This window comes from Schistocerca nitens, chromosome 8, assembly GCF_023898315.1.
Source record: "Schistocerca nitens isolate TAMUIC-IGC-003100 chromosome 8, iqSchNite1.1, whole genome shotgun sequence".
Classification (NCBI taxonomy): Eukaryota; Metazoa; Arthropoda; class Insecta; order Orthoptera; family Acrididae; genus Schistocerca; species Schistocerca nitens.
Window position 1 is genome coordinate 206,214,807 of NC_064621.1, and position 16,627 is coordinate 206,231,433.

The window sequence follows — 16,627 nt, forward strand, 5'->3', positions numbered from 1 at the left end:
ATAAAGAAGTGTGACACGTGGCGATACAGAAGGATGCTAAAAATTTAAATAGACTGATGAAACAGGAAATCAGGTTTCACACAGAATAGTCTAGCAAACGAACGTGGGGGAGGTATTGACAGAAGGAAGGATCAGGATGATGTGGGCATGAATAAATACATTGGGGAATATCTGTCATTGTATGAGATGGAGCCACAAAGGGCAAAATTTGAAGCAAAAGGCAGGGTTTCGAATACAGGGTGACAATTATTGAACTACCTGAAAAGAAAGGTAAACTAGTTACAAACTACGGCATGCAAACACTTTATTCAACATGTAAACGTCACTACACATATTCGGGTTTTGGTTATGACGTATTCGATATGTGTGCCACATTGTCGATGATGTGGCGCAGACGAATACAGAGCATACTAATTCGCATCATGCCCCGTGGCCAACCGTGCAGTTTGAACGTCCTAACGCAAACCGTTCAGAAGTTATGACGATTTTGTTGCATATACACTCCTGGAAATTGAAATAAGAACACCGTGAATTCATTGTCCCAGGAAGGGGAAACTTTATTGACACATTCCTGGGGTCAGATACATCACATGATCACACTAACCACAGGCACATAGACACAGGCAACAGAGCATGCACAATGTCGGCACTAGTACAGTGTATATCCACCTTTCGCAGCAATGCAGGCTGCTATTCTCCCATGGAGACGATCGTAGAGATGCTGGATGTAGTCCTGTGGAACGGCTTGCCATGCCATTTCCACCTGGCGCCTCAGTTGGACCAGCGTTCGTGCTGGACGTGCAGACCGCGTGAGACGACGCTTCATCCAGTCCCAAACATGCTCAATGGGGGACAGATCCGGAGATCTTGCTGGCCAGGGTAGTTGACTTACACCTTCTAGAGCACGTTGGGTGGTACGGGATACATGCGGACGTGCATTGTCCTGTTGGAAAGCAAGTTCCCTTGCCGGCTGGTCTAGGAATGGTAGAACGATGGGTTCGATGACGGTTTGGATGTACCGTGCACTATTCAGTGTCCCCTCGACGATCACCAGTGGTGTACGGCCAGTGTAGGAGATCGCTCCCCACACCATGATGCCGGGTGTTGGCCCTGTGTGCCTCGGTCGTATGCAGTCCTGATTGTGGCGCTCACCTGCACGGTGCCAAACACGCATACGACCATCATTGGCACCAAGGCAGAAGCGACTCTCATCGCTGAAGACGACACGTCTCCATTCGTCCCTCCATTCACGCCTGTCGCGACACCACTGGAGGCGGGCTGCACGATGTTGGGGTGTGAGCGGAAGACGGCCTAACGGTGTGCGGGACCGTAGCCCAGCTTCATGGAGACGGTTGCGAATGGTCCTCGCCGATACCCCAGGAGCAACAGTGTCCCTAATTTGCTGGGAAGTGGCGGTGTGGTCCCCTACGGCACTGCATAGGATCCTACGGTCTTGGCGTGCATCCGTGCGTCGCTGCGGTCCGGTCCCAGGTCGACGGGCACGTGCACCTTCCGCCGACCACTGGCGACAACATCGATGTACTGTGGAGACCTCACGCCCCACGTGTTGAGCAATTCGGCGGTACGTCCACCCGGCCTCCCACATGCCCACTATACGCCCTCGCTCAAAGTCCGTCAACTGCACATACGGTTCACGTCCACGCTGTCGCGGCATGCTACCAGTGTTAAAGACTGCGATGGAGCTCCGTATGCCACGGCAAACTGGCTGACACTGACGGCGGCGGTGCACAAATGCTGCGCAGCTAGCGCCATTCGACGGCCAACACCGCGGTTCCTGGTGTGTCCGCTGTGCCGTGCGTGTGATCATTGCTTGTACAGCCCTCTCGCAGTGTCCGGAGCAAGTATGGTGGGTCTGACACACCGGTGTCAATGTGTTCTTTTTTCCATTTCCAGGAGTGTATTTCAATAATTATCATCCTGTATATACAACAGCAATCGAGGACATTCGGTGTAGGTGCTAATCTTAGACGAAGAGGATTGCAGAGAAAAGGAAATTGTTGCGGGGTGCATAAACTCAGTCCGGATACTATTGATTAAGAAAGTAGAACGAGCGTGTCGCTAATGGTAATGAGGCTGATTCCTCGAGCCGTTGCCGGGAACCTTGCTGCAAACATCAAGTGACGAGAGCGCTTTCGGTGGGATCAAAGGATTTAGTTCGACTCCTGCCGAGCGCATAGTCTTCAAGTGTCAGGAAACTATGTTCCTCTCAAAATGTGTTTAGTTGAGGAGTTACTTAGTAACAAAGTATGTGTAGCTGTATATGTATGTCAGTGTGATATGTAATTTAGTTTCGTTGGATTTTCCCATCCTCCTTACTTTCTTCCATTGTAAACAGATCCTTTGATGATGACATGATAATAATTCAATACTGGTAATTACCATTTAAGTCACATGAGACCAAAATATGTAATATTTAGTGACTAGATGTTACCGTGTGTCCCCAAGGAACTACACTGTGCGATGTGATTAAAGGGTGATTTTTTGAAACCCCATAGTTTCCCATTGCGATGCAGAAGTCTCTCTCAGGCTCAGTAACATTTCGAAAAGCAAGGTGTCGACATACGCAAAAAAAAAAGGAAAGTCAGAGTTTAGACGTTCATGTGAGGTGTAAGGTGGGTTAATGATGTCACATTGACACCAGATTGCACCACCGCCACTGTGGAAGTGTCGCACGATGGCAAGATCGTCACACCCCTTCTTACTCACACTTCACCCCTCCTTTCGACGCCTCATCGACGGAGGTTGGAACCGCGACACAGTTTTGTTTTAAGCGGCCCAGAAAAACGTATTACACACACCGCTGTTCTTAAATGTATACGAAAAGGTCTTAGAGGGTGACATGGGAAAGGGCGTCAATAAAACCACTCTTTACATTGACTCGTTGATTCCCACACATTTCATGGTCGAAAACGACAGATTGCTACTGGGTATTAGAGGTACCCGTGTGTACAGCAATATGGACCACCGCCTTTGAAGTTATCGCCGTATGGCGGTACAACAGGCAATGTGTGGTTTTCATGAGCAATAAAAAGGGTTGGAATGATGTGATTCTTCAGTTTCTCCCTGCGTATTTGTTGCTCGAACAGTCCACGGGTATACTGCCGGTTCATAGTGGCCAAGGGCCCGTTGGATACTATGAACCGGCAGTATACCCGTGGACTGTTTGAGCGGTTGAAATGATGTTTATGCCGATCTCTATTCCAGATTTCTGTACAGGTTCCGGAACTCTCGGAAACGAGGTGATGCAAAACTTTTTTTGATGTGTGTAATGTGAACACGATCCGAAGTAGCAACGGGTGGCTGTGAATTTTTAGCCCTTCTGTTTCGCGCCCTCCTGTGGTATGATGATAGGGGGGGGGGGGCGTAGATACATGAGTGAGTAAAACGGGGAAGTTTCCCTCTAGGACCACCCAGTTCCGATACGCCCTCGGTGTTACTTGCACATTTTTCTTGATCACTTCACAAATGTACCTGTTCAGAGAGAACTCCTTGATTGTGAATTACCAGCATCAGGAAAATGACATGGAAGGGCTTGGCCCCTTTAACCATCAATTACCCTTGTGACAACAAACATTTTTTTTCAAAATAACATGTCCCCTTCCAAAAAAAAAAAAAAAAAAACCAGATACCGAAATTCCACGTCAATTTGCCATGTCAAATCTACACACTCGGGAAACTTTCAGAATGATGAATGACACAGTTAGTGATTTACAATACTACCCTTTTAATGACCTTAAAAAAGATGCAAGAAGATAAAAGTTTAACACTATTGACCTTAAAAAATTAAATTAACACAAATTTAAATAAACTGAGCTCAGGCTAAATTTTTTCAAGCGAGTTCAAAGTCAAGATCTTAGGCAGACCCCAGAAGATAAATATTAATTAATTTGCAAGGTGTAACACTCCGCCTTTACGGCTTACCCAAAGCCCTTAACCCCAATAATTTAAAATAAAATTTAGAACAAAGCTACAAATGTATTAAACAGAACAGAAACGTTCAAGGGAAAATTCCCTGTGCAAATCCAGTTAATTAGATCGAGGCTTCTTGACTGAAAGCAAACTTCCATTTACTGTGCAAGTCGGATAACATCCTGACCGTAGACAGTTATGACACGCCACTGCAGACAAACAGCAAGCCGCGCTAGGAAATTCTCGAGAGCCGTCCACACGGCCACGAGCAAGCCAGGCCCACGTGGCAAGAAGCCGCCGACGCGGAACGCTCTCCCGCCATCTCAGCTGCTGCTGTCAACAAACACCAAACATAAATGTCTCATTGAATTACACTAAGAAAGTTATTGTTTACCCACGACTGCACTTATAGAACCTTCCCAGTGAGGCGTCGCGAGAAGCCAACGTGAGCCGTACTCTACGTCCTCTTTCTACTTTGGTAAATGACCATTCTGTGACGTGTATAAACGAAAACGTGAGGTCTCAGGTGTAATAGCGATGGTGCTGCCACCGTGCCGAAGTCAGCAGTTCATTCACTGTGTATTTTTAGCGACTCATCCAACCAATCCTGCTTCCCCTACTCCTCAGCCTTCCCCTTCCCCCCTCCAACACTTTCTCACCGTGTCTACTTCTATCTCTACGTGGACTGAAACTCGTGTGGTTGAGTCGCGCTGCTCGTGGTGTTGGCAGGCAGCTGGACCAGAACTCGCTGTGGCAGCTGCCTGGAGAGGCGCTGTGGGGTCTGCGCCAGCTGAAGAACCTCCGCCTGGACGACAACCGGCTCTCCAGCGTGCCCTCGGCGGCTCTGCGCCCACTCGTCCGCCTGGAGGCCCTGTGAGTACCAACTGGTCACTATAGCCTTTCCGTGAACTGTACATTGTCACAGCTGGTGGTTGACATTGCTGCATATAGTTACTGTGGCCCAGTCTCGATTACCAGCGGGGTCGGGAATTCTCTCCGCACGAGGACTAGGTGTTCGTGTTGCCCTCATCATTTCATCCCCCCCTCGGTCGATACTTAAGTTTAAATGGTTCAGATGGCTCTGAGCACTATGGGACTTAACTGCTGAGGTCATCAGTCCCCTAGAACTCGGAACTACTTAAACCTAACTAACCTAACGATATCACACACATCCATGCCCGAGGCAGGATTCGAACCTGCGACCGTAGCGGTCGCGCGATACGCTAGTCGCCGACGTTGTGTCACACTGAAAAACTTGCAGAAGGCGTGTTAACTACCCCAGACGGGGTGTCACGGCCGAAAATTCCGCACAATTGATCATTTCATTCTACAGTACTGGCCATTAAAATGGCTACACCACGAAGATGACGTGCTACAGAGGCTAAATTTAACCGACAGGAAGAACATGCTGTGATATGCAAATGATTAGCTTTTTCAGAGCATTCACACAAGGTTGGCGCCGGTGGCGACACCTACAACCTTCTGACATGAGGAAAGTTTACAACCGATTTCTCATACACAAACAGCAGTTGACGGGCGTTGCCTGGTGAAACGTTGTTGTGATGCCTCGTGTAAGGAGGGGAAATGCGTACCATCACGTTTCCGACTTCGATAAAGGTCGTATTGTAGCCTATCGCCATTGCGGTTTATCGTATGGCGGCATTGCTGCTCGCGTTGGTCGAGATGCAATGACTGTTAGCAGAATATGGAATCGGTGGGTTCAGGAGGGTAATACGGAACGCCGTGCTGGATCCCAACGGCCTCGTATCACTAGCAGTCGAGATGACAGGCATCTTATCCGCATGGCTGTAAGTGATCGTGCAGCCACGTCTCGATCCCTGAGTCAACAGATGTGGACGTTTGCGAGACAACAACCATCTGCACGAACAGTTCGACGACGTTTACAGCAACATGGACTATCAGCTCGGAGACCATGGCTGCGGTTACCCTTGACGCTGCATCACAGACAGGAGCGCTTGCGATGGTGTACTCAACGACGAACCTGGGTGCATGAATGGCAAAACGTCATTTCTTCGGATGAATCCAGGTTCTGTTTACAGCATGATGATGGTCGCATCCGTGTTTGGCGACTTCGCGGTGAACGCACATTGGAAGCGTCTATTCGTCATCGCCATATGGGGTGCCATTGGTTACACGTCTCTGTCACCTCTTGTTCGCATTGATGGCACTTTGAACAGTGGACGTTACATTTCAGATGTGTCACGACCCGTGGCTCTACCCTTCATTCGATCCCTGCGAAACCCTACATTTCAGCAGGATAATGCACGACCGCATGTTGCAGGTCCTGTACGGGCCTTTCTAGATACAGAAAATGTTCGACTACTCCCCTGGCCAGTATATTCTCCAGATCCCTCACCAATTGAAAACGTCTGGTCAATGGTGGCCGAGCAACTGGTTTGTCACAATACGCCAGTCACTACTCTTGATGAACTGCGGTATCGTGTTGAAGCTGCATGGGCAGCTGTACCTGTACTCGCCATCCAAGCTCTGTTTGACTCAATGCCCATTCGCATCAAGGCCGTTATTACAGCCAGAGGTGATTGTTCTGCGTACTGATTCCTCAGGATCAATGCACCAAAATTACGTGAAAATGTAATCACATGTTAGTTCTAGTATAATATATTCGTCCACTGGATACCTTTTTTATCATCTGCATTTCTTCTTGGTGTAGCAATTTTTGTGGCCAGTAGTGTAAGTGGAGAGCGAATAGCGCTTGTGGTGGCGGAATTGGCTTTTGTCGGATGACAGCTCTGCCTGCCGAGTAGAATGATCGAGAACAAGTTTTCCGTCTAACAATGTGGTGGTTTATGTTCATGCTCATTCATTGCGTTGGTTATGCTACTTACTAATTTCCGTGTTGCGTATGTCGTTAATACATTTTCTGCAAAATAAACACTGTCAGCCGTGTACGAGCACTGCGTTGTCATTCACTTAAAGGTGTGCTCAGGAAGGGATGGCATATAATCGGAAAACAGACTACAGCTGCTCCTTGTGCCTTCGGTGGGTAGCGAGAGTGGGGGAGTCGCCTGCTCGCTCCACAGTTTTCCGGCGCCTGGAGGTTTGCGGGCCCCGGGGGCAGGTCTGTCGCCGTGAAGGTACGCATCTTGCTTACAGCAAAAGCTTCCGCAGCTGTCTTTCTTGTCGCGGTGGAAAATATGTACCTAGGCGACATTCCGTCGAAACTATGGCTAGCCTAGGGAAAGCCAGCCTCAACACATCTTATTCTAATCGTGTGCAAGATGTATAAGACTGGCGGATATACTCTCATACTTCAAGTCGAATGTTTTAATTCCCATTCCTAGGAAAGCAGTTGCTGACAGGTATAAAAATTGCAGAACTATCAGTTTAATAAGTTGTGGTTGCAAGATACTAACACGAATTGTTTACAGAAGAATGGAAAAACTGGTAGAAGCATATCTCGGGGAAGATCAGTTTGGATTCTGGAGAAACACACGCGCCAGTACTGACCCTACGAATTATCTTAGAAGATAGGCTGCGGAAAGGCAAACCTACATCTATAGCATTTGTAGACTTTTGGAAATGTTGCTTGGGATACGCTCTTTGAAATTCTGAGGGCTAAAATTCAGGAAGCGAAAGGCTATTTACAACTTGTACGGAAACCAGTCGGCAGTAATAAGAATCGGGAGGCATGAAAGGGAAGCAATGGTTGAGAAGGGAGTGAGACAGGGTTCTGGCCCATCTTCAATGTTATTTTCCCCAGTGTTGTTTAATCTGTATATTGAACAAGCAGTAAAGGAAACCAAGCAATAATTTGGAGTACAAATTAAAATTCATGGAGAAGAAATAAAACAATTTGAGGTTTTCCGATGACACTTATTCTGGCAGAGACAACAAAGGACCTGGAAGAGCAGTTGAACAGAATGGACAGTGTTTTGAAAAGAGGATATGAGATGAATATCAACAAGAGCAAAACAAGGATAATTGTGGTAGGCGAATCAAATCAGGTGTTGCTACGGGAATCAGATTAAGAAACGAGATATGTTTTACTATACGGGAAGCAAAAGAATTGATTATTGCTGTATTAGGGAGGCTATAAAATGTAGACTGGAGTGGCAAGAAAAAGGATTTCTGAAGAAGAGAAGTCTGTAAGATCGTATATAGATTTCAGTCCTAGGAAGATTTTTCGGAACGTATTTGTCTGGATTGTAGCCACATGTGGAAGTGAAACATGGACGATAAACAGTTTAGACAAACAGTGAATAGATGGTTCAAATGGCTTTAATCACTATGGGACCTAACATCTGAGGTCATCAGTCCCCTAGACTTAGAACTGCTTAAACCTAACTAACCTAAGGACATCACACACAGCCATGCCCGAGACAGGATTCGAACCTGCGACCGTAGCAGCAGCGCGGTTCGGGACTGAAGCGCCTAGAACCGCTCGGCCACAGCGGCCGGCCAGTGAATAGATGCTTTCGAAATGTGGTGCTACAGAAGAATGCTAAAGATTAAGTGGGTCGATCACGTAACTAGTGAGGAAGTACTGAACAGAACTGGAGTAACTAGAGATTTATGGCTCAACTTGACCAAAAGAAGGGATCGGTTGATAGGATACATTCTGAAACATCGAGGGATCACAAATTTAGTATTTAAGGGAAGTGTGTGTGTGTGTGTGTGTGTGTGTGTGTGTGTGTGTGTGTGTGTGTGCGGGGAGTAAAAATCGTAGAGGGAGACCAAGAGATAAATACAGTAAACAAATTCAGGAAGATGTAAGTTGTAGTAGTTATTCGGAGATGAAAAGGCTCGCATACGATAGAGTAGCATGGAGAGCTGTATCAAACCAATCTTCGGACTGAAGACAACAACCACATCATCAACAACAACGACAACAACAACCACCTTCATTCTTATAGTGTAGTAGTCCTTTGTATGTACTGTCCAAGTTTCATCGAGCTATGTTACTTGTCACTGACACATCGTGGGAAAACTACTTCAGCTTAAGTTTTGCATACCAGCCTATTTTGAACAATAGCTGCAAATGAATATTTCACCCTTTTACGATGTCGTCAATGGGCAACATACTTATGCTAACTGGTTGTGTTTTACATGAATTACATACATGCTACAATGATGTCGGTGGAATAACCTTGAAAACAATACACAGTCGTCCGCGATTTTTCCAGTCTGTGGTTTATTACTGTTTAAATTTCATCACTGGTTGTCGAAGATGGAGCAGTATTCTGTATAACAAAGACATGCATTTTATACAAGCTGCAGATGCGTGTAATGCTCCAAATACCGATCTGAGTGGTGCTCCGTTGGTCTGGAACGAAGCCTCTAAAACAGAAAGACATGGATAAGCGAATATTTAAGGTAGTATGAAATGGGCGATGAGGAATACCTGTGGGGCTTTGTTCCCAACACGGCGGCCATTTAGGAAGCTTGGATAAAGCTTGTTTTAAAACGCAAAGGAGTTCATTTGGCATAACTAACAGAAAATTACCCGAGAACTGTGTCTTTCATTTCAGGAAAGATTTATTCATTCTCGCGTTATGTCGCATGTTGTTCAGAACACGGCAAATGCTTGTGATAACACATGAAAAGGAATGTCCTCGACATATCCAGCACGTTGCAGGGTGGTTGTAATCAGCTTCCCCCATTGCTTGGATGTTAACCAACATACGTATCGAGATTCTCATTATTGATATACAAGCACTGCCCTCTGTACATTTACTGAACTATGCTAGAACAGCGGTAGATATTTTTTCTTTCGTAACTATTTCCGGTCGTTCAGCTTTCAGTTAGTCTGTGACAGAATCAGTCTCACGGAATTTTACGAGAGATTACACCACCGCTCTGGAGATAATGGGATGTTTGTCTGGGTGACATTGTTGAAATATTCTGCAGTAACACGAGTGTACCACTATCTTGAGATACGGACGATCTTAATGCGTTCGATTTGTGTTCGTCATGATCTTTCACGTTAGCTCTAATGAGGAAAGTTATAACTCGAAAATGACTAAATGTGTGCTCAAGTGAAAGCCAGAATTAGTTTTCTCGTGTAAGTCTCTAGATGTTCGCTACGTAGCACGATTCCCTTTGAATTTGAAAATTACGAATTGAATACAAGATGGCTTCCAAAATGGCCGCCATGTTGATAATACTTCACACTTTTCCCTCCTGCACCTATCTCGTTCTAGATAACTTTCAGCTTTTGTTTATCCAACTGTTTTCGCTTTAAAAAGGGTTGTTCACACTTTGGATAACCCAGTAATGTACAGCTAGTTTCGCAAAAGGAGTCATCCTATTTGGAAGAAAGTTATTGTCTTGGACAGAAACCCAGCATTCAAGTACAGGGAGATGATGAAGATTCTTGACAATGAACTGTATGCTCAGCAGAATTTGAGGATATGATGATGTATCGTGTGAGGAAAGACTCACAAATGTGCACTCGTCAACTTGCACATGAAACGATCGCTTCGAATGAAGGAACGAAGGTCATTAGAACGATGAGGTCATTAGAGATGGAGCACGGTGTGCAGGTGGATGGGGAAGAAAAACCGACTTTTTTCGGAAGAAACCATCCAAGGATTTGCCTCAGGCGATATAGGGAAACGATTAACTACATGGCTGTTTGTGTGTATTGATATGTGGACTGTTGTTATACTTCCTTTTGCTGCTCGCTCAATTAGCAGACTGACCAGAATGACGGAGTATAATTGACGCCTGCCGCTGTTTCTTTTCGTAAATATTTTCTTCTGTTTTTCACAATGCAACCGAACGTGCTGGAGCACTGAGTAAGATACTCGTTTTGTTTCCGGTCGATTGATGCTTCAAATCTCCATCCGGCCTTCTGGATTTATGCTTCTCATGGATTGTAAATCGCTTAAGGCGAATTCTTTCAAAAATAGTATGATCATTTTTCTTCCCTTTTCTCTCACATCTCTTCATCCCGAGCTCGACTGCATCTATAACTGCCTATTCGTCGACAAAACGTGAAACACTAATTCACATTTTTCTTATTCATCTCTCCTTATTAGTCCCTTTTCATTCTACATTTTACTTCTCATTTCATTTTTAAGTTTATTTTGAATTGGTCTAGCGTCCTTCTGCTAACCTTACAGCTTACCTGCGTTCATGACTCTGCGCGAGACCCAGTGTTTCAGATACCATTTCATCAATTCTGTGTCCATTAGCCTTAAATCTGAAAGTGTAAACATTATTAACTGTTCATGATTTGTTTCTGATGCCTTCCTCTTTACCTTGCTTAAGATTGCTTACTTGGATAATGTTGATGATTCACTCATTGTTACTCTAATTTAAGCCATTTTGCATTATTTTTTAATTTATAGGTACTGAATACGACAAAAATTTATTCTTGTACTTTTTACACTTCTTACTTCAGAAGACTTTATTTTATGCACAGATTCGGGTTCATATGTCACCTGTAAATCTGGTTTTGAAATCATTGGTTTGCACAATTGGAAAGCCATATTTTCAATGTTAAGAGAGAGAGAGAGAGAGAGAGAGAGAGAGAGAGAGAGAGAAACAACAGTAAACAGCCAATAGTGTAAGCAGCCTTGTTTTACGCCAATGCAAGCATTAATGTGTAATCTGGACTATACAAACATTTATTGTTTACAGCAGAAAGCTGGTAAGTGGTTACAACAGAGGCGGGACTGTAATCGTTTCGAAATTTCTCTGCCTAATCGGCAAGATGCTCCAGTGTTGCATAGTTCCCTATCAAATGTTACAGAGTTCATGGAAGTAGTCGCATGTGATTGGTTCCGGAATGGATTTTGACGTTGATGCTCTTCTGAAGTAGCCCAACAGGGGGTAATGTCCAATTTCGAATGTGTGGAAGAGGTTAAATTGCTATTTGCCCTTCATTTTCTGCTTCATAAAATTCAATGTGTTGCATGCTAGCTGCGTTTCTATTGATCCGTAGCTTTCATATCCGGAAAGCGCGGGTTCTTGTCAATATTCTTCTTTATTACACAGCCGTTTAATAATAAATTGATAGTATTTACAAGCAACTTTAAAATTAGAAGTTTTGTACCTGAATAAGTTTTTATGAATATTGCAGTACCGGCAAAAAGGACATCATATTGTGCTGATGGCAGTAGAAGATTCTACAGCCAGAAGCGAAATATAACGTCGTCTTACAGACTGTGCACTCATATTCAAAAATAGTTAGTCACAACCCAAAGACTGTTTTGACGCATCTTTCAAATCCTCTCATTTTCCATTCCACATTACCGCGATCTACCTTAAACGTTCATGTAAGGGCCTATAGACACGTCTGCTGCTTTCGACCATTTTATCTAGTATATTTTTTATATTTTTCAGTAGCAACTCATTTCCAAATATGTGCCCAATGGATCTCTCTCTTCAGTTAATTGCGTTCTTTGTTAGGCATCTTCTCAAATTGTCATTTCTATCTTCCCCATCATCCACGTTTCCTCTCGCTACAGAGATGTATTCCAAGTATTGCTTTTTATTAATCGTTTTTCCGGTTTCGAAGTCTATGTTTTTGTATGTTTGCGGCTGTTTCTTTTTACGGAAAGGTTTTGGGTCTTGTGCAGTAATTGCTGCTATGTATTTCTAGCCCCTATCTTCTTAATCTACTTCACATTCGAAATTGCAAAATTCACACGCCTTTTCAATAGTCTTTTGTAGAAGTTTAGCTTTTAAGTCGTCCACTTGCTGTGCACATGTGTGTACGCAGTAAATTCAATTTTTATAGTACACAGGACTTACAAAACATTGCTCTGCTGTTTACAGGAACCTGGCCAACAACCTCGTGACATCCATTTCTGCGGGAGATTTCCCACGGCTGCCAAACTTGGTTGTGCTGTAAGTATACACCCTCTCTGTTTACTACTAGCTGGTTTTAATTCTGCCCAACCACCTGTGTAGCTACGACTGTCCATTCCCTGCGTTAGACTGGAGCGGGCGAAGGTCGCTCCTTTGGCCAGGAGAAATAGATACTGGCGGAGCCACGAGAGACGCAGTGCTGGGTGGGGCTGCCCGCCTGGGGTGGAGCGTAATAACGGAAAATAGATTTGCTGCCGGATTGTGATGACAACTGCGCGGTTAGCGCAAATGTTTCTCCATTAATGGCGTCGCTGACGAATGCGTACAGTATTACGCTCTCTGCCAACATAATTGATGGCGTGCAAACACCGAGGGCTCAACACTGCGGCACAAGTTATAACTGCGCCTTGTTCTGTGTGATTCATTTACGCCGCTGACGGTCGTTGCATCTAACGGCAAATGTGAAGCGTGAACTTTGTTTCCGGGCGTACAGTATTTACAAAACCTGACAGTTTGACGTCAACCGTAACATATACCTCACAACTGTACAGGGTGTGGCGCTTAAATCTGAACAATTTTTGATTTGAATTTCCCGGCATATCGTAGTTCCACCAAATATCATGGTTGGCGTTCTTGAAAGCCATAAGAATCTAGTAAACAGTCAGAACTTGAAAATGGCTGCTACTGACAAGTGGGGAGTACAACAGAGAGGCCGCGATTATCGAAAGTCTTCGCACTGGGTGTTCGCCCACTTCAACAGTTCGATTCTTCGGGTACCCGAGATCAACTATTTACGATATTGTGGCCAAGTATGATGCTTCGGAGAATTCTGGGGTTCATATCGTAGGTGTTGTGTCCAGTGAGGGTGATATAATGCCGCTACATTTCTTTGATAAGAGACAAACCGTCAGAAAAGAAGTTTATCTGCATGTTTTGAGAGATGTCGTGAAACCGTGGATGGTAACTGTGGCCTCGGGGAGACAATATGTCTTTCAAAAGGACGCTGCACTGGCTCACACGAGCCGTTTAGTCCAAAAGTAGCCCTCGGATAACGTTAACATAAAACTTACTGACAGTTTAGGTGTGGCAGACCGAGGCTCGAACTCGGGACCTTTGCCTTTCACGGGCAAGTGGTCTACCAACTGAGCTACCCAAGCACGAACCACGACCCGTCCTCGCAGCTTCAATTCTGCCAGTACCTCGTCTCCTACCTTCCAAGCTTCACAGAAGCTCTACTGGTCCCTAGTTCGGATCTCGGTCTGGCACACAGTTTTAATCTGTCAGGAAGTTTCATATCAGCGCACACTCCGCTGCAGAGTGGAAATCTCATTCTGAACGTTAACATGTTCTGGTCAAAGGAGCCCTGGCTCCGAATAGCCCGGATTTGAACCCCCCTCGGTTACTGTATTTGGATCATAGTCGAAAGAGTTACCAATAAGATGAGGTACTCTAATGTCGCATCTCTACCGCACGGCTATCGAAGCAGCATTCGCGAATATGGACAGCGCTGTTTTAAAGAGTGCGTGCGGTCGCTTCAGGATAAGACTGGAGGGAGTCATTGCAGCTGAAGGGGATTACATCGAGTAATGTTACTCTTGAAAGATACTACTACTCATATGTAAAAGGATTTTCATTTTAATTTTTGTTTTGTTTTAATAAATTTGCTTTTTTTACAAAAAGTTTCATTTGTCTGGATTTAATCGCCGCTCTCTGTATACTTCCACGTTTTTCTGCTACTTCGAGAGCTCATACTGTACTACTGCAATCTTTCATTTATCATTGTCTGTTAGGAGAAATGATGGTGGATTCAAATCATCATTGTACAAAAGCTTCTTACTGATTCCGTTTATTTTCACGGAACGATCTGTGACAATCGCTGAAGTGTCTCTTCCGTCTGGTTGTCGCAAACTCGTAATGCCATCAATTCGAATAGTCGTGAGCGAGTTAGTGGGGTAACAGCGGAGAAAGGAGTGATACTTGTTGTGTTTTTCGTTTATTATGTGCTGTTCTACAAGAGGCGACGAAAGAATTAGTTAACTGAGGAAGTGCTGTTTATTGATTTGGCTTTCATAGAAGGCGCATTGAAGGAAACCAAAGAGAAATTTGGAAAAGGGTTATACACTGAAGAGCCAAAGAAACTGGTACGGCTGCCTAACATCGTGTAGGGCTCCACGAGCACGGAGAGGTGGCATGGACTCTAGTAATGTCTGAAGTAGTGCTGGAGGGAACTGGTTCCATGAATCCCTAAGAGTACAAGGGGGTGGAGATCTCTTCTGAACAGCATGTTGCAAGGCATCCCAGATATGCTCTGTAATGTTCATGTTTTGGGAGTCTGGTGGTCAGCGGAAGTGTTTAAACACAGATGAGCGTTCCTAGAGCCACTGCAGCAATTCTGGACGTATGGGATGTTCCATTGTTCTGCTGGAATTGCCCAAGTTCGTTTCAGTGCACAATAGACATGAATAAATGTAGGTGATCAAACAGGATGCTTACGTACGTGTCACCTGTTAGAATCGCATCTAGGCGTATCAGGGGCCCCAAATCTCTCCAACTGCACATGACCCATACCATTACAGAGCCTCCACCACCTTGAAAAGTCCTCTGTTGACATGCGGAGTCCATGGATTCGTGAGGTTGTCTTCATACCCGTACACGTCCATCCGATCGATACAATTTGAAACGAGCCTCGTCCGATCAATGGTTTCAAATGTTTTTTATACCAGTCTTTGATCACAATATCAATTATTGGGCAATAATGACTGTGTGGACGATGTGGCCTATTCTACATCTTATTTTAGATCTATGTGACGATGCTGTGATGATTATATTTATATGTTCTGACGATGCCATTACGGCCTTATAACTTTAGGACATGGTGTAAAAAAGATCTGAGGATGTTCATTACGGACTGAAACCGGTCATCGTCTAAAGAATTGATATTGTGATTAAAGACTGGAATAAAAAAATATTTGACAGTGTTGGATCACTGTTTGTATACGCGACCATGTCTCAGTTGGTGCAACATGTTTTCATTCATCAACAGTGTAATGTCGGTGTTGGCGGGTCCAGACGAGGCCGATGATGTTTCGTTGAATGGTTCGCAAGCTGACACTTGTTGATGGCCCACCATTGAAACCTGCAGAAATTTGCGGAAGGGTTGCACTTCTGTCACGTTGAACGATCCGGCCGCAGCGATGTCGAAGATTTAATTTTTTTACCGGATTCCTGATATTCACGGTACACTTGTAAAATGGTCGTTCGGGAGAATCTCCACTTCATCGCTATCTCGGAGATGCTGTGCCCCATCGCTTGTGCGCCGACTATAGCATCATGTTCAAACTCACTTAAATCTTGATAACCTGCTATTGTTGCAGCGGTAACCGATCTAACAACTGCGCCAGACACTTGTTGTCTTATATAGGTGTAGCCGACCGCAATGCCGTATTCTGACTGTTTACGTATCTCATTATTTGAATACTCATGCCTAGACCAGTTTCTTTGGCGCTTCAGTGTATTTCAGCGAGAAGAAATAGAAAATTTTTGTTTGTTGATGACATTGTTCATAAATGGTTCAAAAGGCTCTGAGCACTATGGGACTCAACTGCTGTGGTCATCAGTCCCCTAGAACTTAGAACTACTTAAACCTAACTAACCTAAGGACATAACACACATCCATGCCCGAGGCAGGATTCGAACCTGCGACCGTAGCAGTCGCACGGTTCCGGACTGCGCGCCTAGAACCGCGAGACCACCGCGGCCGGCGATGACATTGTAATCGTGCCAAAGATGACAAGCCTCTAGGAAAACCAGTGGAAAGGAATAAACAGTGTTGTGAAAAGAGATTATAACACCAACAGCAGTATATTTACAACATCAATGATGGAGTGCAGCCGAATTA

At 44.8% G+C, this 16,627-nt stretch overlaps 1 protein-coding gene across 1 annotated transcript in view; it reads left to right on the plus strand.

Annotated features, from left to right (window-relative positions):
• LOC126199488 (lutropin-choriogonadotropic hormone receptor-like) overlaps window positions 1-16,627 on the plus strand; it is a 648,355-nt gene that overhangs the window by 419,622 nt on the left and 212,106 nt on the right. The window contains exons 4-5 of the mRNA XM_049936410.1: window positions 4,660-4,803; window positions 12,697-12,768. Of these exons, the coding sequence (XP_049792367.1) occupies window positions 4,660-4,803; window positions 12,697-12,768 (216 nt within the window). The remainder of the gene's footprint in view (window positions 1-4,659; window positions 4,804-12,696; window positions 12,769-16,627) is intronic.